We start from the raw sequence: 24,419 nt of genomic DNA, 5'->3' as shown, positions 1-24,419 counted from the left end.
CAGTTAATAAATCTGTTTGGTCCTTCCTAAATGCCACATTTATTGCCAGTAATATTTGTCTTTCTCTCTGCAGCCTTTGCCACAGTAACTAGGGAGGAGCGGGTACGATCACCCACCAACGGGATCCTCGCTCCCTGTGAAATGGTTCACTTGGACTCGGAGACCGTCACAGGTAGAAGGGATTTTAGAAATCACCAAGTCCCATGGTTTTCAAGCTGTGCCCAGTTCTACCACCTTGGGGTGCGGAGTGAACCGTACTCAGCCTCAGCAGCAGTTACGCTCCTACCTGTTTCACGTGGCGGGCTTTCTCATAAAATTTCCTTTGTGCAGATTTGAGACTAAACAAAATCTGAGAACCGTGGACTCCGAAACCCTCTCATTTCATAAGGAGACAGCAGCTGCAAGATGCAAGAGCTGTGTGGCTAGAAACCAGTCCGTCGGACATTTTTCCGAAATTCTTCCTCACACGTAAACAGCCCCTAATTTGGGGTATGTTTTTTCAAGTGACTTTTGTGTAGAGGTGCCAGATAAAACATCTGATGTCCTTTACATTTGATTATCAGATAAACAAACCGATGTCTTTAGTGTGTCTCAAATACAGCTGCACTTGTCCAGCTGTCCAAACACCAGGGTCCATGAATGCTTCATCCTAGGAGCTGCTGTAGCACCTGGGCTCTCGGCGTGTTGCTATCAGGACCCTATTATTTATAAACTCTGTCTGAATGAGAAAAACCCAGCCCATAAATCATACGCTCCAGCATGCTATTATGGATGGAGTCAGGACCAAACAGCCATTACCACAAGAATCGCAACCATTCATTAGGGTAAAATGAGGGCTCTCTTATTGTAAGTGGAAGGTGTAATTGGTCAGCTCTGCCTTAAAGATCGTGCCCTGCACACGTTCACAATCCAGTAGATCAAGTGCTTGCGCCCGTCTGTCATTGATGAAAGCACGTGTCTGTGTAAGGGAGTCATAACCTCTGTGCTGTTGACTTTCGAGGCCAGTTGGACAATCAAACCGTAAATCATCAGTTGCTTCCTCGTCTGAGGCATCACATCACATTTCTTCCCAGGTAAACTAGTATTTCTCCATTTCTGGTTCCATTTCGTGGTGAGCTCCATTGCAAATTGCATTTGCCAAACATACTGCTGGACAGGGAGATGAGTAAAGTACGCCCCCCGCCCTTGACGTACCCACATTCTAGAAAGGCAGGCAAATGTGAAATGTAGTGTAGTATTGAGTGCTATAATGAGGGTAAATAAGCATGAACCACTATGAGCACGGGAGGGCCGTGGGAGACCAGCAAATTGGAAGTCAGACAAGGATGAGAAGGTGAGGTAGAACCACATAGATGGGACAGCAGGATCAAAGTCTCAAACGTGTGAAATGCCATAATAGTGTGTTCAAGATACACTAGTTGAATAGTTTGGTGTTGCTTGGGTGTAAAATTTAAGACAGAGGAAAAAAATGATGAGAAAAAAAAAAAAGCTAAGCTGGTGGGTGATGGGCATTGAGGAGGGCACTTGCTGGGATGAGCACCGAGTGTTGTATGTAAGCCAATTTGAAATAGATTATATTCATTAAAAAAAAAAAAAAAAAAAAAAAAAAAGCTAAACTACCAGAAAATAGAACAGAAAATAGAAAATAGAAACATAAAATAGAAAACTACCAGAAAAGCTTTAGGCCGGAACGCAGCACGGTCAGATGTAGGTTTTGGATAACGCTGTCTGGAGTAGTCTGGGAAGGGATGGGGGTGGAGTGCAGGGCAAGGGGAAAAGTGTACAAAGTCTGGCCTCAGCGGTGCATGGTCCATACAGAAGACAGAGACAGTCTTGCCGAGAGTAATCAGGAAGGGAAAGAGGATCGGGGTTTGTGAAATATTTACAAGGTGAGATGTGGTTCCCTGTGTGTAAATTGGTAGGAGGGAAAAGAAAAGAACGACGGCCCGTTTTCTAGCTTGGATGATCAGGTGGGTGAAAATTCTGCCAAATGAGACAGGAAGGCCCCCTCCGGTATTCTCAGACCGCATCCTGTGTGCATTCCTTTGTCATCACAGATTGAAATATGTCATTATTGTGTGCTTACTTGTTCAGTGGCAGCCTGCCCCTCTGGACTGAAAACGCAGGGGCGGGCGGAACCGCGTGAGGTCTGCAAGCCCTGGCGTCACCATCATTGGCACTGGGGGGTGGCACAGAGTCAGCACACAGTGACTAGTCGTCAACGAGAAAGACAAATACTAAGTATGTAGAATGTGAAAGAAAAAAAAAAAAGAAAAACAGGGACGGTGGGGAGGGCAAGAGACATAGGGAGACAGGGAGAAATTGGAAAAAGGGTATGGATCTTTTGTAAGATAAACAGGGTCTGAGGATCTAATGCACAACATGGTGACTGTAGTTGATAACACGATAGCATATAATTGAAAGTTGCTAAGAGAGTAGAAATTCAGTGTTCCCACACAGACAAAGAAGGTAAATATGTGAGGTGACAGACGGGATAATTAATGCAGGAATCCTTTCACAAGGCATACATATACCAAGTCATCGTATACCTTAAATACCTTGCAACTTTGTTAATGAGATGTGAACAAAGCTGAATAAGTAAATAAATGCCAACGATTACAGATTGAGAAAGGGAAGTACAAGAAAAAAGATACCAATTTAACAAATTGCTTTCTGGACACGGTCAGTCTGAAATGACTGTGCAAAAACCCAGGTGTGGATAATCAGAGGCAGCAGGCAACAAGTCTGAATCTCGAGGGAAGAATAGGTTTGGAGATAAAGATGTGAGTTTCTAGGAAGTGATAAAAAGCATGAAAATGAGAAGAGCGTCAGGAGCAGACCTGATGAGATTCAACATTTAAAGGGATTTACTTCCTCCTACTTCGTGGGCAATTACCTTTGCCTTCACTGCCCCCTGGGCTGCTCACAGAGCTGGCATATGAGAGGCTCAGGCACACATTTCTAGGTTGTGCCCCAGGGAGGGTTCACCTGTGCCTTTATGACCTTCCCAAGGCAACATTGTATGCCTATAATATCTTTCTGCCCGTTTTGCCAAGCCAGTTCTCCCAGGTTCTTTAAACAGCCCCTGAATTCTGTGAAATTCTCCTCCATGAAATCCTCCTAGGAACAGCAGGATAGCAATTATCCTGAATACCCTAACCATCGAATCACAAATTGCCATTCTGCTTAATCAAGATGAACAAGTCTTATGATCTACCAGTTCTTTTTCCAATTAGATATCTTTGTTTGTCATTTACCTTTAAGATCAAATTGGGCCCGTGTTGATGTTAAACACCTGTTGTCTGTTGTTACTTGGTTTTTTGTTTCTATTCTGTTGTTTGTGCATTTGGCCACAGCAAGGGTCTGTGTGCTTTGACCTGGGGCTGTACCCTGAAGAAACCACAGGCTACGTCAGGTAGGGTAACAGAACATCCTGGATTTTCAAGCACTGTTGTGCTGAAAATACCCTGTAACCAGGTGATATGTCAAACTCTGCATTTTGGCTTGGAAAATGGGGTTAGGGCAGAAATGCTCTGTAGATTGTGTGGTATTTACAATTAGGCATTTAACATACGCTTTTTAGAAATGACCAAAACAAGGGGCATCTGGGTGGCTCAGTTGGTTAAGCGTCCGATTCTTGATTGCGGCTCAGGTCATGATCTCACAGTTTGTGAGACTGAGCCCTGTGTCGGGCTTCCTGCTGACAGTGCACAGCCTGCTTGGGATTCTCTCTCTGCCCCTCCCCTGCTCACATGTGTGCTCCCCACCCTCAAAAAAAAAGAAAAAAAAAACTTAAAAAAAAAAAAGAACCAAAAAAGGAAGTTGAGCTTCCAAATCCCTAGCTTTGTCAAAAGCCGACAGGGTTTCTTTGCCTAGAAAGATTAAAAAGAAAATAACTAGAGAAGATAATGTCTAAGGTCAATATGATAAATATGTTTTTATGTCTATATGGCAATATAACTTTTCGGTGATGGATCAGTCAGGAATAAATTTATCTGCAAATCACAGGAAGCCTCCTTTTCCCTCATAACCAGTTCAGAGATAGGCCATCCTTGTTAGCATAGTCGTGCCCAGAGGGACCCATTGAGACCCGGGTTCCTCCTACCTGTCCTCTCTGCCATCCTTAAAGTATACTGCCTAGTCCTTACTTGTCATCTCATAGAGTGATTGCTGGTTGCTCCAAGTTTTGTGTCCCGAGGACAGGGCGAAGGGGGTAGAGCAAGAGAGAAAAGAAACTTGTTTTAGGAAGGGAAGTCCTCCCCAGTGACTTTGACCTACATCTCACTGGCCATTTCCAGCTACAAGAGGACAGAGATCAAGTTTGTAGCTTTCACAGCTTCCACCACAGAGCCTGGCAAGAGGTGGGAGAAATAAAAATTGGGAACTGTCAAGTATTTCAGACTTAATAAAATCTAAGTCACATTATTATATCTGCGTATTTCCTAAAATCTTGGGAGCATATTTTAATCTAATTTACATGTGCTGACGATTTCTATCTGCATAATTCTTAGAGTGATCTTATGTCGAAACTTCCCCCTCTATATGGACAATATTACCTTCCTTTTCTATATGGTCTACTTTATCAAAGTGGGCTAGGAAAAGGATTAGAAAATATTTCCAGATGCTAGCTCAGGTAATTGGGTGAATAGGTTTTATTTTTAACCACACGGTATTTTTTAAATTGGTTCCTGGAATTTTCCCCAGTGGTGGCAAGAATATCTTTGGTTGGCAAGCAACGGTACCATGGATAATTTTACCTATCTTCCCACATGTTTGCCCTGCTTGGTACGTTACATAAATTGGAGTACAGATGTAAAGTCAGAGAATGGGTTTTGTTTGTGTGGAGCCTTTTGCACAGAGAAGTGCTTTGTCTCCATCTAGCGGACAAACTCAGCAACGTCAGCCGTGGTTCTCAAGCCTGCTGCACTTCAGCATCACCAGTGGGGCTTGTAAACAATCAGGATACCAGGCCCCTCCCCAGACCAATTCAGTCGGGTCTGAGAAAGGACCCAGGCTTCAGTATTTGTGTGTGTGTGTGTGTGTGTGTGTGTGTGTTAGGTATATAGGTAATTCTAATGTGCAATTAGCGCTAAGAACCACTGAGTTAGAAGAAGCTCTAAATTGGTGGATGCTGGACAATCATCCTTCCTCTAAGATTGCCATAAAGGAAAAAGAATAATCTATGCAGGTAAATTCTATACTATTCCAGAGGCCTTTTTCCACCTTCCAGAGAACTCGGCAAGTTGATGCTAAGAATAAAAGAAATCTAAATTTAAATTCCTTCCTGTGTGACTCTCCATATGAGGAGACAGAATGTGCTGAGCAAATACCCAGACCTGTCCCTGGGCAAAATTGGCAAGCAGTCTCAACCTTATTTTAATAACTTATGTGTTTACAAATTTTACATACTTTCTCAATTCTCTCAAGAACCTATGAAAGTAGGTCTTCCTTCTGCGAGTGTCCACACTCATCCAAGACCAGATCCCTAAAACATCTTAAGTGCCCACTCAAACCCTGTTTTCCCTTTAATCTTCTCTCATTAAAGCTTACTTTGCCGAACAGCACTGTATTGTATAATTGAAATTTCCTACTAGAACTTCAACTTGCTCACCAAAAAGGGGGAGAATATGTGAGGTGAGGGATGTGTTAACACGTTGGCAAGGGGGATCCTTTCACAATGTATACCTATATCAAATCATCACTTTGTACACTTTAAATATCTTACAATTTTGTCAATTATATCTCAAAGCTTGAAAACAGAAGGACCTGGGTAAAGATTCTAAAAGTATTTCATGTAATATTCATGCAAGTTTTCTGTAATCTGGAAATTATTTACAAATGAAGTTTTTTGAAAATAGTTTTTAAAACTTACTTTTCCAAGATCTGCTTTCTCGGCTTGCTTTTTTTTCCCCGATTGCCGATTTACTGAATGTGCACTTGTCAAACACACAGTTGATAATCGTGCAAGGAAAATATATCAAAGGCATATATATAGGAGTTTTTAGTATACACATAGCATGGAGGATGCATCTTACTGCTTTTTACATATTCCAGAAGACATTCATATGAAGATAGATTCAAACTGGCCGCTCTAATTCCCACTGATTTCTCACGTCCTCTGATCTCATCTCCTGACCACAGCCTTGAAGAAATCACTATTAGTTTTGCCTCTACTTTTGGCTTTGTCTTCCCATAACTAAAGACTTGAGTTCATCTTCTCATATGCATATTGACCATTGCTTGTATATTCTTTAGTGAAGGATCTGTTCAAGACTTTTACCAGATTTTTATTGGGCTGGTTGTGTTCTCATTACAATTTTATATATAATTCTTATATTTCTCCCAGTGGCTCATATTGCAATGTGTTTTTCCTACGATTTTCAAGATTGTGATTTCTCTTTCAAAATTTTCTCTTTACTGTTGGTTTTCAGTAGTTTCACTATGATCTTCCTAAGTGTAATCTTAGGATTTATCTTAATTGGATTTATCTTAATTGGGGTTTACAGTTATTCGAAGTCCATGTTTCCTCATAAAACTTATACAATGGCCATTTTTCTTCAAATATACTTTTTCTGCCCTATTTTCATTTTTTTTAACCTTACAAATCTCCAATTACGTGTGTGTCAATCCATTTGATACTATTCTATAGGACCCTGAAGCTCTGTTCTTTCTCCAATCTCTTTTTTCCGGCTTGGGCAATTTAAACTGATCATTCGTTTGACATCTCTGCTGCTGTATCTCTCCAGTAATTTTTCATTTCACTTATCTTACTTTTCTGATGTAACAACTCCATTTTATTTTTCTTCCTTCCATTTCTCCGCTAAGATTCCTTATGTCTACAGTCATTAAGATGACATTTCCTTTAAACCCCTGAACATGCACTTACAAGGTGCTTTAAAGTTTTTGATGGGCCGTGTCAAGCTTTGTTTTGACTTTTGTGTCACATGTTATTAAACTTATGTTACAGAGAATCTGGATCGTATCTTTCTCTGAAGTGTGTTGATTTCTGTCCCAGGAGGCATTTTGATTACTACTTTCAACCTTACATAGGCTTGGTTCTATGCTTTGTTAGTATGATTCTTTGGAAAGTACAAGGTGTATCTCAAACCCTTCTAATTTGGTAAACTCTGTCTCCCTTGCAAATCTTGTTGAGGCTTGATTTCAGACTATATTCAGGGATGTGGACACTTGTCTACATTATGAGACCTGAAACAAGAAGGCAGTGTCACCTTGTTCAACCGTAGCTGGGAACATGCATCTTGGGCAACTAAAATTTTTTGCCACTCTGTACATGCCTGAGAAAGACTACAAAAGAGCCTAGAGTACTGACTTTGGAGTTACAAGGAAATTTTAGCAAATAGCAAATTTCCAAACATAATCTGTGAATGAGGATCAACTGAGGATATATTTTTAGCGTAATGAAGCCAGGTAACATAATAAAACATATTATTGCTTTAAAAGGCTGTGTTAACTATTTTGATGGAAATTTTTCCTAAACATGGTGTTGCTCTTAAGACTAAAGGTAACTTTTTTTCCCCAAGTCAAGGTCATCACTATAATAAAATGAACAGTGATAAAATCCAATGAAACCTTTAAAGTTTTAGATATATAAATGTATGCTCTTAGATTTAAAACCCCATTTGGCAACAATTCTTGAGGCCTCTGCTTTGTTTTTTGCTTCTTATTGATTTTTTTTTAAAACCAAAAGCTCAATATACCTTAGCTATATGATCCCGAGAAAAGTAAACTTTATGTCTCAGTTTTCTTATCTATAAAATTAAGAAAATGCATTTCTAAGGTCCTTCCAGGTCTAAAATTTTGTATTTTCTAGCTATCAGTACTTTTTGGCCTCTAGATGCTTCCTTTCTTTCTGCTTCTGATCTTCTGTGTCCTAGAAAAAACAGGATTACTAACAAGACATTACTAACAAGACATTATAATTAAAAGACTTGAGATCTTTTCTAAATGATGTGCCTACAAATTCTGGCAGTGAGGAGACCTGTACACCCTACTCCTGGATCTTAGCTATAATCCACATATGTAAAATCAGTTGTGTTTCCTAACAAATGAAGTAAAAACAATTCATAAAACACTGTTAAATAGAAGTAAACCAAATATCTGACCTGCAATGTATGTAAAAAAAACAAAAACAACAGCATCTTTCCCAGAACCTCACTGATCCTTATGCCTGAGATAAAAGGAAAATGCACACAGTTTGAAAAACTGTTATATAGCACAATGTATAAACTTGTCAAATCAGTAAGTTGTACACCTGAAACTAACGTCACATTGTGGGTCAACTATACTCAAACAAAAAAAAAAAAAAAAAGAGAGAGAGAGAAAGAAAAAAAGCTATTATAAAAAAAGTCTTAGAAAAGTAGACAAATTGAGCTATTGACATACTGTCTTTATTGAATTAAAATTATACTATGTATAAAATAGCAATGTGTACACAGAGGGATTTAATGCATCATCATATATACAATTGTCTGTGAAAAGTTAGCATACAAATTACAATGATTATGAACATAAAATTTATATTAAAACATCCTCCAAAAGTGATTTATTTGGCTGTTTTAGTTCGAAGCCGTCGTTTAAGAATCTGATGATCACTCTCCTTTACTTTATGGTCCATCAAAATCTGAAATTAACAATTCCACAATTTTTTATAAATAAAAGCTTATTTATAATTTAATAAGATATTCATGTGCTTAATAACTGGAATAATAGGTACATTTTAATATTTTTTTGTCCTTTTGGCCTGCAGGTATACTAACCTTCTATAAAAAAGCATCATCTAAAGTAACAGATTTTGTAAAGATTCTTTCAACATTACCTAACATAGAATTAAAATCATCTACACTTTATATTGAATTCAGGACATATATATCTTGAAGTAATAACTGAAATATTTGGAGAGAAGTACCTTAAATAATTTTTAAGAAATTATCTTTCACAGCAACAAGTACAATAATCCCCCCTTATCTGTGGCACATATGTTCCAAGATCCCCAGAGGCTGTACCAAACCCTAGGTATGCTGTTTTTTCCTATACATACACATACCTGTGATATAGTATAATTTGAAAGTTAGGCACATTATTATATTGACAATCACTAATAATGAAACAATTACAACAATATACTGTATAGTAAGTTATGTGAATGTTATCTCTTTCTAAATATGTTATCGTACTGTCCTCTCCCTTCTTCTTGAAATGACTAGAAATGATAAAATGCCTACGTGATGAGTGAGGTGAATGATGTAGGCATTGTGACATATAGGCTACTACTGACCTTCTGATAATACATCAGAAGGAGGATCATCTGCTTTCAGACTCCAGATGACCGTGGGCTACTGAAATCATGGGAAGTAAAACAAAGGATAAGAAAGGGCTACAGCATATAACTCAGAAAAGTAGAACGAGTATTATATTCCAACTAAGAAAAGAAAGAACTTCAGTGAAAGGAAGAAATCATGAACTAATCAGACAGATGGTGAAAAGTGACCAAGAAACTAGGATTTCCAACGGCATGTCCTAATTGACACCAAATCTTCACCACCTGCCTTCAAGTGTCTTATATCTGATCGCTGCTGTTGCAAAAAGTCTCTCTCTCCCCTGATTTCTCTGAGCCACTTCCTGCAGAAGCCTCCTCCTGTAATTGCTTTTCTACTGTCACTTTCATCTACTGGGCAAATGCAAGCATGATGGGAAATTAGAACTCTCCCTGTAATAGCACAGACTGTTCTGAGTGAAGAGAATGAGTCATCGAGTCAGGATGACAAACTACAGTCTTTTCTTAAAAGAACCTGGAAGGCTTAGAGAAAAGGTGGGAGGAAATGACTGAATGTCAATTCTGCATTTTTACCAGGCCCACTTAGGCCAGATTTGTACAACTCCTGTGATAAAGTTAACAAGAAAAACAGGTGTTAGGAGCAAACAAATTACTCAACAGTGATAATTCTATTGATGGAATTAAAATTCCTCTGATGACTTTACAAATGTAAATACATGACACTTGTATACATTAATGCAGCACTTGTTTTAATTATTACAAATTTAACACATCACGTAGCAAAAGTGTAACACTTAAAGCATTTCAGGAGATGTGATCTAAAGAATAAAAATTCAAACCATTGTAAAATTCAAACTGTATGAATACTTCAGAATTAAAAAGAGCATGAACAGTTTTACTTTCAAGAAAACGAAAGGAGTAGCTTACCACTTGGCCAGATATATCAATAGGAGATGAAATTTCATTTGTGTACAATTTCCGCTTGGCCCGTTTTGGTCGAGACACATTTTCTTTACTCACTTCTACATTTGAGAGCTTTGAAGAGCTCATCGTTTCAATTATCTTCTTTGCTATGAAAAAAAAAAGTTTAAATCCTAAAATAAATAACTTTCTAACTGGAAAGGTTTGAAATCCTTAATAAAGAAAAAACATACCAAAGTAAAGAGAAAAGCACTGCAACTTAGAAATGGTGAAAGGACATGACTAAACAATTCACAAAGAAAAAATTAAATGCCTCATAAACACGTGGTATAACGATGAACAGCAAAAACAAAAAGGCAAATAAATAAAACATCATTTGACTAATGTTCAACATGGTGAAAGGTTTGGTAAATTACAGTACAACCAATAAGTGTCTCTAATGACTCAAAGAGGCTTATGCTGTGATAGCAAAAAGCAGGATCCATATATACTGGACCATGCAGCAGTACTCACATGTAGAGATATCCACAATCAATATTAAGTCAAAGTTGTTTATAATCGTGAGCCCTTTGCTTATAGTTAACACACACACACACACACACAACACACACACACACACACACACACACACACACACACAGTAAAAGAAATCAAATTGTTAATGGTTGTTTCTGGGAAGTGGAAAAAATTTTCAATTTCTTACTGTGTACATTTGTTTTTCTTTCTTTTTTTAAAATGTTTTATTTATTTTTGAGAGAGCACAAATGGGGGCAGGGGGGCAGAGAGGGAGGGACAGAGGATCTGAAGCGGGCTCTGACCTGACAGCAGTGAACCTGATATGGGGCTTGACCTCACAAACTCTGAGATCATGACCTGAGCTGAAGCCGGATGCTCAACAACTGAGCCACCTAAGTGCCCCTATTTTTCTTTTTTCTTTTTTTTAAAGTTTATTTTATTTATTTATTTTGAGAGAGAGAGAGCAGGGGAGAGGGGCAAAGAGAGAAGCAAAGACAGAATCCCAAGCTGTCTCTACACTAGACAGCACAGAGCCCGACACATGGCTTGAACTCATGAACTGTGAGATCATGACCTGAGCCAAATCAAAAGTCAGACACTTAACCAACTGAACCACCCAGGCATCCCTACATTTGTTTGTTTTTCAACAGGTACATATTGATTTTAATAGAAAACATACTTCCAGTTAGGAAACCTGCTGGATAGAAAATCCATATACACATGATATTAGCTATGTATTTTTTTTAATAGAAAAAAGTTTGAAAAAACATGCTAAATTGAAAGTCCACTTGCCAAGGGTTAGGCTGGGCTTGAAAGAGCTGAGCTGCCAGATGTCAGAGTAGCCAGTTAAGTCAATAAGCCAAAATGAAAGCAACACTTAGGCCTTTAACCACTTACTGCAATAGAATAAGCAAGAGGCAAAACCTGCGAAAATGCGCCTCGCACACACCTTCCATCTTTCCCCAGGTGTGGTCTAGGTCAGGAGGATCGGCACACAAGTGGGGAGTCCTCTCACTGCCAAGGGAGTACTGAACAAAAAGCTCTTGCCTTTGCTATTTTATGGACCTTAGGGCTGGAGACCAGAAGGAAGGGATAAGAGTAGAAAAGTAAAGTCTGAGTGGAGAAAAGTATCTTCCAGGTTCCCTCCCCTTTCCTGTCATGAGAAGGTCCTAGGAAGAGGTGCCCGAGGAATTTCTCTGCTGAGGGCCCCCAATAAGGAGGCTCTGAATGAAGGCACCTCGGCGAGGACTGCGGGTATGTATAAGGGGATGGCTGGCCAGGGTCCTGAGTCCTTGACCGTAACTCCCTTCAGAGACTGCACTCTGCATGGGGAGGGCAGCCTTTCCCACGAAAAAGCCATGAGGCCTAACAGGTAAAGATTATGTAACTGCCTATGGGTCAGCCTAAAAGGGGGAAAAAAATCACACATAAGATTTTGGCCTGGAGCCCCAAACTCCCCACTACGATGTGCCAGCCACTATACTAAGGGCTGAGGATGTGAACCACACAAACACGTGGCATTTGTGAAGCTTATATTGTAGTGGAAAAGATAACACAAAAATTGTAGTTTAAATAATTCAATTTGCAGTTTGAAAGATCACTCTGGTGGCCATAAACTAGCGGCACAGGAGAGAGACAAAAGGGAAAAGAAGGAAGACCAATGATACCAAGGAATGAAATAACAGTGGCTATCAAGAGCCGCAGAATTCTAAAAATCAATCTCTATTTTTCCCCCTAGATTTCTAAGTGATCGACAACAGACACATAGTGTAGTTATAATCCAAAATTGGGGTATCTTATACTCCTAGAAGTAAGTTTTTAAAAATCCACACTAAGGGCATCTGGCTGACTCAGTCGGAATAGCATGTGACTCTTGATGTCAGGGTCATGAGTTCAAGCCCCATGCTGGGTGCAGAGATTAAATGAATGAAAAAAAAAAAAAAATCCACACCTGCTGTACAGGTAGGGAAGCTGTTAGGAGCTGAGTCAACCAAGCAAGAAAGTCAATTACCATATGTGTGCTCCTTTCCTTGAAAACTTATTTTCCTTTACTATGTAAGTGCTATTCAATATAATTTAAACAAAATACCTAAGAATCTAAAATAACAAGTCCTACCGCTCTACATTTAAACATTTAACAGTTGCTGTTTGTCCCTCCAGATATCTTCTATGCTTATGCTAATTATAACTTTTAAAAAAGTACATGTCTTATAAAAAAATACATATATACAAATGGGGTTTGGTAAGTCTAAAATTCCCACACTGTGCATGAAGCCAGCCAGACTACAGCAAACTCACAGGAGCACCTCGAAATATTTTAAATTTTCAAAGAAAACAGTGACACTAGGGGCACCTGGGTGGCTCAGTCGATTAAGCATCTGACTTCGGCTCAGGTCATGATCTCACCATTTGTGAGTTTGAGCCCTGTGTCGGGCTCTGCGCTGACAGCTCAGAGCCTGGAGCCTGCTTCGGATTCTGTGTCTCCCTCTCTCTCTCTGCCCCTCCCTCCCATGCTCATGCTCTGTTTCTCTTTGTCTCTCCATAATAAATAAACGTTAAAAATTTTTTTCAAAAAGAAAGAAAACAGTGACACTCAATAGCTCAAGGTAGTATTGTTTCAAATGGTAACATGTTACATTCCTTTTGATGATGACGTAACTTTACAAACTGGATTTTCAGAAGCTGAATTTTCAGTGGTTGTTTGGCCTTAGCATTAATGGATAAAATATTAGCTGTTTCTTTTTGGGTGTAGGGGAACAATGAAAAAAATTACCTAGGCATTAAAGGCACTGTGAACCAAGAAAGTTTGAGAACCTCTGTATTAAGTTTTTACAGGAAGTGTTTTTCCACAGCCTATTTGACTCGACTCAACTATCCCCTGCTTTTAATTTAACTCAGTCCCTTTCCCGCATTCTCCTCACCGGTAGTCTCAAATTTATCCCACAACTACCACTGAGGTTAAGTTGACGAAAATCCACTCCTCTGCCTGCCCTTTGTCCCCAGTAACCTCTCCACACTCTCCAAGCCAGATGCATATTACTACCCAGAATTGCCTACACATCTCTACACTTTCCTGGTACTCCACCTGTGTTAAAACTGTTCCCTCTGGTAGATGTGTGTGTGCACATGTCTGAATACATATAAATGTATGTTTTTGTTTATGTGTGTGTGTATTTAGAAAAAGTATGTATCTTAGTATATATTTATACACAAATAATATGGCTATGTTATAAAGAAGAAAGCATTAAGCAATTGAACTCAAGATATATTTATAGAAATACATATATATTTGATATTTTTGATATATTTTGATATTTTTGATATATGTGAATGGGTAATGTTTGTCAATGCATAGAAAAAAATACTAGTAAGAATATATACCATAACAGAGTGATTATCTCTAGAGGGTGTAATCCTGCCAGCATTTCAATCCCAAATTAAATCCCATCTCCTGAAAAAAAATAAAATTTTCCCTTAGCCTCTGAATCAAAAGAGCTCTCTTGCCTCCAATACTACAGAACTTTCTTGGATCCCTGTAACTACATTAAAGCAGCCTGTTCTGGATGAAGTACAGTTGACCCTTGAACAGCACAGACTTTGGGGTACCGACCCCCCCATAATGTTAAAAATCCACATATAACTTTTGACTCTCCAAAAACTTAACTAATAGCCTTACATTTGATCAGAAGCTTTACTGATTAACATGGATTTTGTATGTAGTATATACTGTATTCCAACAATAAGCTAGAGAAAACAAAATATTAAGACAATTATACACTTACAGTAACATAGTTAGCAAAAAACACCCACACATAAGTGGACCCATGTAGTTCAAGCCCATGTTGTTCAGGGGTCAACTGTACGTACATACGGTTCTTTCTCCTCCTCTACAGCCAACACCTAAGCACACATCATCCTTTCACGCACCCTCCCATCGTACTTCACACAGGACAATGCCTATTCAAAATAAGATAATCACTGTTGTTGAGTTTATACACCAACCAGATATTAGAAAACACCTTATACCTAACATAAAAGGTCTTTTAATTAGTTTTCTGCAAACCTTTCGATTGAAGAATTGTTGGAGAATGTTGTAAGAAGTCTCCAAATTTCTGTAGTGTTCCTTCTTTTTTCTTAGTGGCCACATTTGTACTAACTGTGGATGCCTGACTCCGTAAAGAGTATGTTTTTTTAGATGATGGGCGTGTGGAAACCTAAGGAAACAAACATTTTTTGTTACTGTTGATGAAAAATGTTAGAAGGAAACAGTTGTGACGACAGTGGAATTAAAGAGGCCAGACCCAGGTCACATTTGCAGGCAGGAAGCTCAGGATTAAGTGTATGAGGAGACGATGAAAGAGCCCAAGAATGGCAAATGGGTGTAACAGGCAGAATGCGGACTCAGAAGTATCGAGAAGGGCCCGCTACTGGCCAAATGCTAAAGTTTATATTCTAAGCTGAATTAGATGAATAGGAAATGGAAGATAAATGAGTTATAACTGGAGAAAACTGAATTTCTGGGTAATTACTAATTAAATCTGACATTTTTATTTTTATATTTTACTTTATAACTGTAAGTTAAGAAAATGGTCAATTTTGGATGAATGAAAAGACAAACCTTTTGATCCTTTTTGCCAGAGGAATTTCTATGCTCAGAAACAGGAGAGTTGAAATTAGTTCTGGGTGTAGCATTCTTCTTATTTTCATATTTCACCAAGTCCTAAAAATAATGAAATTCAGCACTGGTTAATTCCTTAACAATATTTTCTTTCTCTAGACTCAAAAGAAGAAAGATGATAGTTCTTAACCAAGGGTGATTTTGACCCCAGAGGACACTGATAATGTCTGGAGTTATTTTTGGTTGTTGTTGCTGGGGGGAGGGGGTTTTACTGGCAACTAATGGTAGAGGCCAAGAATGCTACTAAACATTTCTACAATGCACAGGAGAGGCTTCCAAAATGGAGGTATATAAGCCTAAATGTCAATCACGCTGAAGCTGAGAATCCCTGACTGAAGGTGTGACTTTCTCCCACAACTTTATTGAGGTATTACTGACTATAGTATAACATATGTTAAGTTTAAGATGTACAACATGAGGATTTAACACACACATATATGGCAACGTGACTGAACACATGAATTTTTCACACACACACATCACAAATAACGAAATTATATAAGCTAAATAAAAAACAGTAGAAAAGATAACATCTTTTATTTGAACCCCATTTCCAAAATACAGCAGTACACCTACACTTTCCTCAATTCGCAAATCACTCAGAGCATCTATGTTTGGCAGCATCAAAAACAAAACAGAACAAGATCAAGTGAAAATCTTCAGTATAAGCAGAGGCAAAATGCTAAAATCAAGAAATATAGTTTATCTTCCCTATTAAATAGACGTGCCATATTACTTTTCTTTTCCCCACATCACCTCTTAGGAAAACGTCTCTTGTGGTATATTAACCGAATCAAACTGGTAAAAATCCTGGTTGTACCAAAGATCGTACGCATAAAATGAAAAACAAAAAAAGGCAAGAAGAGAAGCAAAGATCATGACCGAACCTCAGAATTCAAGTTACAAAGTAGACCTCATAAGGGTGATAAGAAGCAGACCTCCTGAAAGGGGAAAGACAGATGGTAATCAATGTAAAACAAATGAAGAGTAAGAAGTCCCTCTTACTTGTAGTGTGCAATAAAGAGCTCTCTGGAGTCTTCACTGGATTAGAATATAGCACTGTATAAATGATTTTCATGAGGACCTTATTATAACACTCAGTTTCTTAAAGCATTGAAGAGCTAGTAAACATCAGGAACAAAATTTAAGTTTCTATATAATTCTACATCTACAATAATCTGCATATCTATTCTAAAAAACACATGGGGAGTATATTCCGATAGTAAAATGAAAAAAATAATTGTGTTTTAACCCTGAGTACACAACCAATTTTTCCTTTTCCTTCGAAAACAATGAATCAAGGAAAAGTCAGCTTCACACAGATCATAATGAAACTACTTACTGTTTTAAAGTTATCTAAAATTTATTAAATATAAATTAAATATTGAATACAAAGTTAAGACTCTACAAAACATTCACTAAAGGTGTTCTAGGTGTAGCAGGAAATATGCTAAATAATATTCACTTGGCAAATTTATTACCTGACAGAGAGCCTCAGGAGTATGGTTAATACTATTTCTGCCCTTCCACCAGCTTGAAAATATACTACTCTTTAGAGGGGTAAAAAAAAAAAAAAAAAGTTGAAGAACAAGTTATTGTGCTACAGAGTTTATAATTAGTTTTAAATTTAAAACAAGTTACTGTTAAAATAAATACGACCATTTATTATATATCCACCACATGTGGAACACAAGCTAATAAGCATTTTAAACATATTGTCTCTAATCCCGTATTTCCAAAAGAAGAAAACTGCGGTGCAGAAGTTTATGTGACTGGCCAAACCTGCTTGGCTAAGAGATGGCAGGAGGTTTGGTAACCCTACAATCAGAAATCTTTAGTAAGAAGAAGTAAAAAGTTTTTATCCTACCACTAAATAGAGGCCCAAATTTTAATATACTGGCTAACAGAAAAAGTCTCCCTTCCAAAACCTACTATGACCATAGAGACCTAAAGATTTTAGTTAAATAACAAAGATTATACTCATGCAGTTTAGCCATTCAGTTTCTCTAATTTCTTTGTCAACTCTCTTCTACTGGAGGGGAAGTCACTAAGTTTGAAAAGGACTGGTATACTGAAGTAGCTCTCCAGTGAAATCCACCATCACTTGATCTATCAAATCTTCAATGAAACAAGAGGTAAGCCATATATTTTAATAACCACAAGCTTTTTGTTTGAGGACTATTAAACTACAATAATATTCTTAAAGAATATAAAATGTGCCATAAATTATGATTTTGGTCTCTAACAGCAGTGCTTGTGAACAGGAGGACAGTATAATAGTTTAACTATATAATAACTGAGCTTAAGGTTTGCTTGTTAAATTCACTCATTAGCTAAGTACTTACCTCCTCCATTTCATTACTCTTCCTCTTCCGGGCCTTGGAAATCTTAACCGTCACTGGTAAGGCGCAACCGACGTGTTTTACTGCCATTTTGTTTGGCCGTAAAGGTGTAAACTGAATCTCTAACTCAGGTTTTGGAAATCGAGTCGTTTGATTATTTTCTGTTGACACTTCACAAGAGTCAAGGACTACAGAGCCATCCTACAACAGAATTAAAAAGAACACAGATCTTATTTGCAGAATATGAATTTATGAATCGCAAAGAGTTAACTCTTTCAAATGCCCATCAAAGACAATGAATTGGAAACATTAAAAGTGCTCTGGGTCAAATTTACCACAGCAAGTACAAAAAGATGGAGTTACCATCTGCCCTCTCCAGATTTATACATGGTATATTAAAATCTAGGGAAACAGAGTAACAAATTGTTTGGAACATTCCTTTATAAATTTATATTGCTGCCCTAAAACCTCCTGATTTCAATTCCTATTTGTTGGACTCCAACAAATTGAGTTGGAGTCTCAATCCTTCCTTGAATCTGGGCTGTCCTTATTAATGACTTCCACAACCAATAGGATGTGGTGGAAATAACATCATCATTCTGAGTCTTGACCATAAGAGGAAGATTGTAAGAGGAAGAGGAAGGCTTGTACCTTCCACCCTGTCCTCTTGGAAAAGGAACTTTCAGGACACTCCCCTATCTCAGAACCCAGCCACTGTGCTGTGAGAAGCCCAAGCACAGGGGGAGGCCGCATGTAGGTCCAGCTAAGCTCCCAGAATCAACTATCCTCAGAACCAACCATCAACTACCTGAATGAATCATTTTATCAGACTTTAAGACAAGAGAGCATATTGGGGCGCCTGGGTGACTCAGCCAGTTAAGCATCCGACTTCAGCTCGGGTCATGATCTCATGGTTTGTGGGTTTGAGCCCGGCGTTGGGCTCTGTGCTGACAGTTCCGATCCTGGAGTCCATTTCAGATTCTGTGTCTCCCCCCCTCTCTTTGCCCCTCCCCTGCTTGCACTCTGTCTCTCTCTCTTAAAAGTAAACATTTTTTTAAAAAACCTATATTTAAGACAATAGAGCATATTGATTTCATGAAGGCAAAAAAAATATACAAAATACCATTAACAATACCATTCCCCCCAAACCGTGGAATATACAATAACTGCTGAAACTCTTAATAGGAATTGGAATCAGGAGGTTTTAGGGCAGCAATATAAATTTATAAAGAAATGTTCCATAGATGATTGCCTTTGCAGGAGTGACTAAGTGGCTCAGTCAGTTAAGAGTCGGACTTCAGCTCCGACTCTCACAGTTTGGGAGTGATCTCACAGTTTGGGAGTCTGAGACCCACGTCAGGCTCTGTGGTGACAGCTCAGAGCCTGAAACCTGCTTCAGATTCTGTGTCTCCCTCTCTCTCTCTGCCCCTTCGCCACTAGTACTCTGTCTCCATCTCTCTCAAAAATAAACATTTAAAAATTTTTTAAAAAAATAATTGCCTTTGCAATCAAGATTAATCTTATTTATGAATCAACTCCAAACTTTTCTTCAAATGATATGATCTTAGTCTCTAAGGTCAATGCTAATTATTTGAAACTACCAAAAACTATCAAAGAAAGGCCAAGAGAAAAAAAGCGTCATGCCATTTCTCCATTTTAAAATGCCCTTCTCTTCCTATTCTCAGCTTGGTAAAATTCTATTCACCTTCAAGACTCAGTGTGATGTTACATTCTCTAGTCCACATCCACAGCCACTCAGGCAAAATTCATCATACCCTCCACAGGCAGGGTTCCTTCTTAGCAGTCTCTTCGTGAGTCTTAGCCCATAAGATAAAGTCAAACAAATAGTCATTTATGTATCCGTTTTACTAGATTTTTTACTCCTTGAGGACAGCAATGTCTTGTGTTTGTAACCTCAGTGTTTAGCAAGTTTCCCAATACTGAATGCTCCCAGTAATTGTGTTTAAAAAATAAACGTAAAAAAAGGAATTTCATCTTCAAAACTTTAAGTGTCATAAAAGTTTTATCTATTGCATATATAATCTGAGAATCTCTATATTATCCAAAGTGATTCACAGAACCCTAAACCCACTGCAAATTAAGGAAACTCACCATGAGTTACTGAGATTTGGTAACAAAGTTATTAAATGGGTACCAAAAAAACCCACCCAAACCACTATTTGAATAGAATGCTTATTATAAGGACCTCTTGGGACACCTGGGTGGCTCACTGGATGGGTGTCCAACTCTGATTTCGGCTCAGGTCATAATCTCACAGTTTGTAAGGCTGAGCCCCACATCAGGCTCCACGTTGACAGCACAGAGCCTGCTGTCAGGGATTCTGACAGGGATTCTCTCTCAAAATAAATAAACTTAAAAAAAAAAGAAAAGAAAAAGAAAAAAAGGACCTCTTATGAGGACAAATCATATTTTATCTTTTGTAGGATTTCCTATTTCTGACCACCAAGTCTGTTTATATTAACAGATCTGTTGTTTGCAGTAAGTTTTATTTTGAGAGATTAATATCATTTGGGGATCTAATCTCCCAAAAGAATTTCACTTCTCAAAAGCCTTTAGGTTTTCCTTCCCACAGCCAAGAGCACATATAGCTAACTGCATGGCAAGGCACCTACTAACAATTGATTAAATTACACTTGCAAGTGTTATTTATTAATTAATGCTCACTGGTAAAGAGGGTAAAAAAGTAGACTGTGTTACCAAAAGCCTACCTCTACATCATTCCTAGAAATTTCAAAACTTGCTGACTGAGGTTCAGTTTCAACTCTGCCAGGATCCACTGAACTTGTATGTCTAAGCTTGATATCCACATCTTGTTCTTCCTAAGTAAGGAAATATAAAACAACAAGCCACTGTAACCAAAAATACATTAAAACACTTCACCTAAAGAATAGAAAATCAAGATTTGGGTGGATTATAACATGGAAGTAATTAAAGACTTCATCAATGACCACCTAACTCTCCTTCCTCCTCTCTTTCATCATCAGAGACTCAGGAAAGGTTGGGCAACTTGCCAGCCTCTGAGTCTGGTTGGAAGAGAAATCTGAAAAATCACTTTTAATTTCCAAGGTGTTTTACGTTTATTCTCTCATTTTACTTTCATTGGAACTCTCTCAGCTAGATTTGTCAAGAATCATTATTCCTACTTTCTAAATGAGGAAACAGGGACCTAGAGATGTTAAATGACATGGCCAAGGTCTACACTAAGCTTGAAGTGTTGGAACGCCAACTGCTTTGATAACGCCATTGTGAAACACTAGAGGAGTCTTGAGAATAGAACTGTGGTATCTGGGGAGAAAAGACCATATTGATAGCTAAACCTTCTCTTGCTGCACACTTCATCCCATTTTCTCCGTTACAGGGTATGTTCTACTCCTAAACCCTACTTAAGGGATCTATAAAGAAGAATCAGATTACATTTTTAAACTCGATAAAATTCTAACAGTGGTGGCCTTCTCACCACTGCCATCAAAAGCAGAAGTCAAATATAAATTTATCTCTTATGCCATCTACCCATTATTGCCAAATAAAAAAGAATCCACTGAATCCGTAATGTGGAAAGCAACCAGCATGTATTGACTTCCACTGCGTTAAAAACTGCGCTAATTGTTTTACAAATACTTTCAATTTTCACAACTCTATTAGGAAGACATTACTATCTCTGTTTTAGATAAGTTCGGATATAATAAGTGATTTTCCCAAAGATCCCAAAACCACAATGACAGCAACAGATACCCAATTTTTCTAAGTTTCTAGTCTATGCTATTTATACCACATATTACTACCTCTTTTTTTAGCAGTCTTCCTCTTAGAATCATGAAGTCTTTTGTTGTGACAGACAGGCACACACATTCATTTTCCTATAGTCTGGAGGCTTTAGAGAAGCAGATTTTTGAGGCAGATCATTTATTCTGGAAAGACTAGTTTCAGATGTTTGATTTCACCAGGAAGTAACAATCCTCTGAAATGCAATCCTCTCTCCATGCAGGGTTCCCAACCCAAGGTAACATTACAAAAGTAATTCCTGAGTGACTTACCATTGTGCTTATTTTCAAAACAATTCATACCTTTATATAGCAAACTTAGAGTGGGCCCAAGTACTTAAATATTACCAAGACTAATACTGAATCACATTTCCACATTTTAAAGGTAGATTAGGGACTAAATCACAAATTATTTATTTTTTAATTACTCTACCTGGAAAATATGACCAAAATATTTCAGAAAGTACTATTTCTCAGTGGGTCACTGGCAAGTCAGTCATAATGATAAACTCTGAAAACCTGAAATACATGAAAACTATCCAAATAATTTTTCAAACTCTGATTCCCCTGTGATCTATTGAAACTTACTTTTTTGTCCTCTAAGAGTTAATCAATTATCTTGAAAAATTCCTATGTTCAATAAAAAGAGGCACAGAAAGAATAAGATTCTATTCACCATTTCAGAAGGCTTCAATGTGATCTTTTTTAATTGTTCAATTTCATTGTCTTTCTGTATGTTACTGGAGAGCAGTCCCTTCAGCTGTATTTCTAAAGCTGCGACCAGTTGATCGCGTTCTTCTCGCCATTTCTGAAGGTTATCATCTTTCTCTGCCAGTTGTACTGTAAGTATTTCCTAACCAGAAAATGGAGCAAACGTTATAAAACTAAAAATTTTTTGAAATTTTTATTAGAAATAACACAACCATGAATAAGACATGTTCCAAATTACATGGTTTTGGCTAGATACTTGTAAAACAAAATACATAATGCCTTTAAATATATTTAATGTCCACATGCTGTATTTATCACTATCCCACCTCATTTCAAAAATCAGCTTACTGGTCACTTCTTTCAATTCTTTCAACAATTATGGCTTTTAAACTAATACTAGCATTTCCCCCAATATTTTGGAAGTGAGAGGTAAAATTATAGTAAAACAAATGACAAAACTAATAGCAACAAATAATAGAGAAATGAAAATTTAAAATATCATTTTCAGTGTCTTCAAAAACCATGCAATAGTGGTGAAGTAACAAAAATACATGCAAGACCTAAACATGAGAAGCTGCTGAGAGAAATTAAAAATGCTTCAATAAATGGAGAGATAATCTGTGCTCAGTGATCAAAAGACTCAATAATGTTAAGATATCAGTCCTCCCCAAACAGATCTATAGATTCAGAGCAATTCTGATTGAAATCCAGGCAGGTACACATGTGTGTATGCATGTGTGCATGCGTGTGAGTGTGTGTGGAAACGGAAAAGCTCACTATCAAAGTTATGTGGAAATGCAAATGATCCAGGATAGTCAAAATTATTTTGAAAATGAAGAACAAAGTAGGAGCAAACACATTGTCATTTCAAGCCTACTTTGATAATCAAGACAGTGTGATACTGGAATACACTGCGATCAGTGGAACAGAAAAGAGGGTTCATAAGTGCATGGTCAACGGACATTCTACAATAATGCCAAAGAAAGAACAGTCTTTTCAACAAAGATTGCTTGCGTACAATAGCCAAATGGGAAAAAAAAAAACAAAAAAAAAACACAAAAAACAAAAACCCAGACCTAATCTCATACCATATACAAAAATTAACACTTAGCCAACTGATTTATGACAAAAGTGGCAGAGCAGTGAGAAAGAAACAGTTTTTTTCCAATGAATACCACCAGGAAAATTGGTAATCCACATTAAAAAAAAATCTGGATGCCTCACTCACTCCAACATAACACTCAATACTAGAATCAAAATATGAAAGGTAACACCTTAACAGGAAATGGTATGAGAACATCTTCATGTCTTTGAGGTTAATAAAGGAAAAGATTGGGAAAATGAACTGAAGAATATTTAAGAACTTATATTCATAAAAAGGCATTAAGAGAGTAAAAAGTAAACCAGAGACTGAAGAAAGGCACTTGAAACAGATGACAAAGGGCTTCTATCCAGAAAGTATAAGGAGCTCCTATGTATCAAGTAGAAAAAGCCAAACAGTCAGATAGGAAAAAGGCAAGGGGACCTGTATGTAACCTTCAACTTCATTAGTACTCAGGGAAAAGCACCTTAAAATCATAAGAAATAACCAACACCACCATATGTTGGTAGGAATATACAGCAACTCCAGTACTAGAATATAAATGGGTCCAGCTACTTGGAAAACCTGACATTCTACCAGAGTCCCACACATGTATACCCTATCATCCAACACTTCTGTTCTTGGGTAAATATGCAATAGAAATGCATGCACATGTGCACTGAAAGAAATGTGTAAAAATATGTTTATAAGAGAATTTACTCATAATAGCTCAGAACAGAAAATAATACACATATCTTCAACATTAAAATGATTAGGCTGTGGTATATGCATACACTGCAATGTTCAGCAAAGACAATGGACTAATTCCAGCTCCGTGTGGCATGAATAATTCTCACAAACATAATAGTGACAGAAGCCAAGTACAAATAAATGCATCCCATACATTTCCATTTACATAAAATTCAAAAATGGTCAAAACTAAAGTACAACATTAAAAGACCCAATAGTTGGGGCACCTGTGTGGCTCCGTCAGTTCAGCATCCCATTCCTGACTTCCGCTCAGGTCATGACCCCACAGTTCCTGAGTTCAAGCCCCGCATGTGGCTCTGTGCTAACAATACAGAGCCTGCTT

At 37.8% G+C, this 24,419-nt stretch overlaps 1 protein-coding gene across 7 annotated transcripts in view; it reads right to left on the bottom strand.

The window, feature by feature from the left end:
- Positions 1-8,394: 8,394 nt before the first annotated feature.
- KIF20B (kinesin family member 20B) overlaps positions 8,395-24,419 on the bottom strand; it is a 72,666-nt gene continuing 56,641 nt past the window's right edge. For 5 of the 7 annotated variants that reach the window (XM_042960888.1, XM_042960893.1, XM_042960889.1 and 2 more), the window contains 8 exons: positions 22,211-22,387; positions 20,482-20,592; positions 17,756-17,953; positions 16,892-16,960; positions 15,351-15,452; positions 14,796-14,946; positions 10,223-10,365; positions 8,395-8,641 (listed from right to left, as the gene is read on the bottom strand). In XM_042960888.1, the coding sequence (XP_042816822.1) occupies positions 8,564-8,641; positions 10,223-10,365; positions 14,796-14,946; positions 15,351-15,452; positions 16,892-16,960; positions 17,756-17,953; positions 20,482-20,592; positions 22,211-22,387 (1,029 nt within the window). In that variant the 3' untranslated portion in view covers positions 8,395-8,563. The remainder of the gene's footprint in view (positions 8,642-10,222; positions 10,366-14,795; positions 14,947-15,350; positions 15,453-16,891; positions 16,961-17,755; positions 17,954-20,481; positions 20,593-22,210; positions 22,388-24,419) is intronic. The other 2 variants (XM_042960892.1, XM_042960894.1) reach the window with 1 other exon arrangement.

This window comes from Panthera tigris, chromosome D2 (assembly GCF_018350195.1).
Source record: "Panthera tigris isolate Pti1 chromosome D2, P.tigris_Pti1_mat1.1, whole genome shotgun sequence".
In the NCBI taxonomy this organism is placed as follows: Eukaryota; Metazoa; Chordata; class Mammalia; order Carnivora; family Felidae; genus Panthera; species Panthera tigris.
Note: the sequence above shows the minus strand (reverse complement) of the source record. Positions and strands in the feature narration are given on the sequence as shown.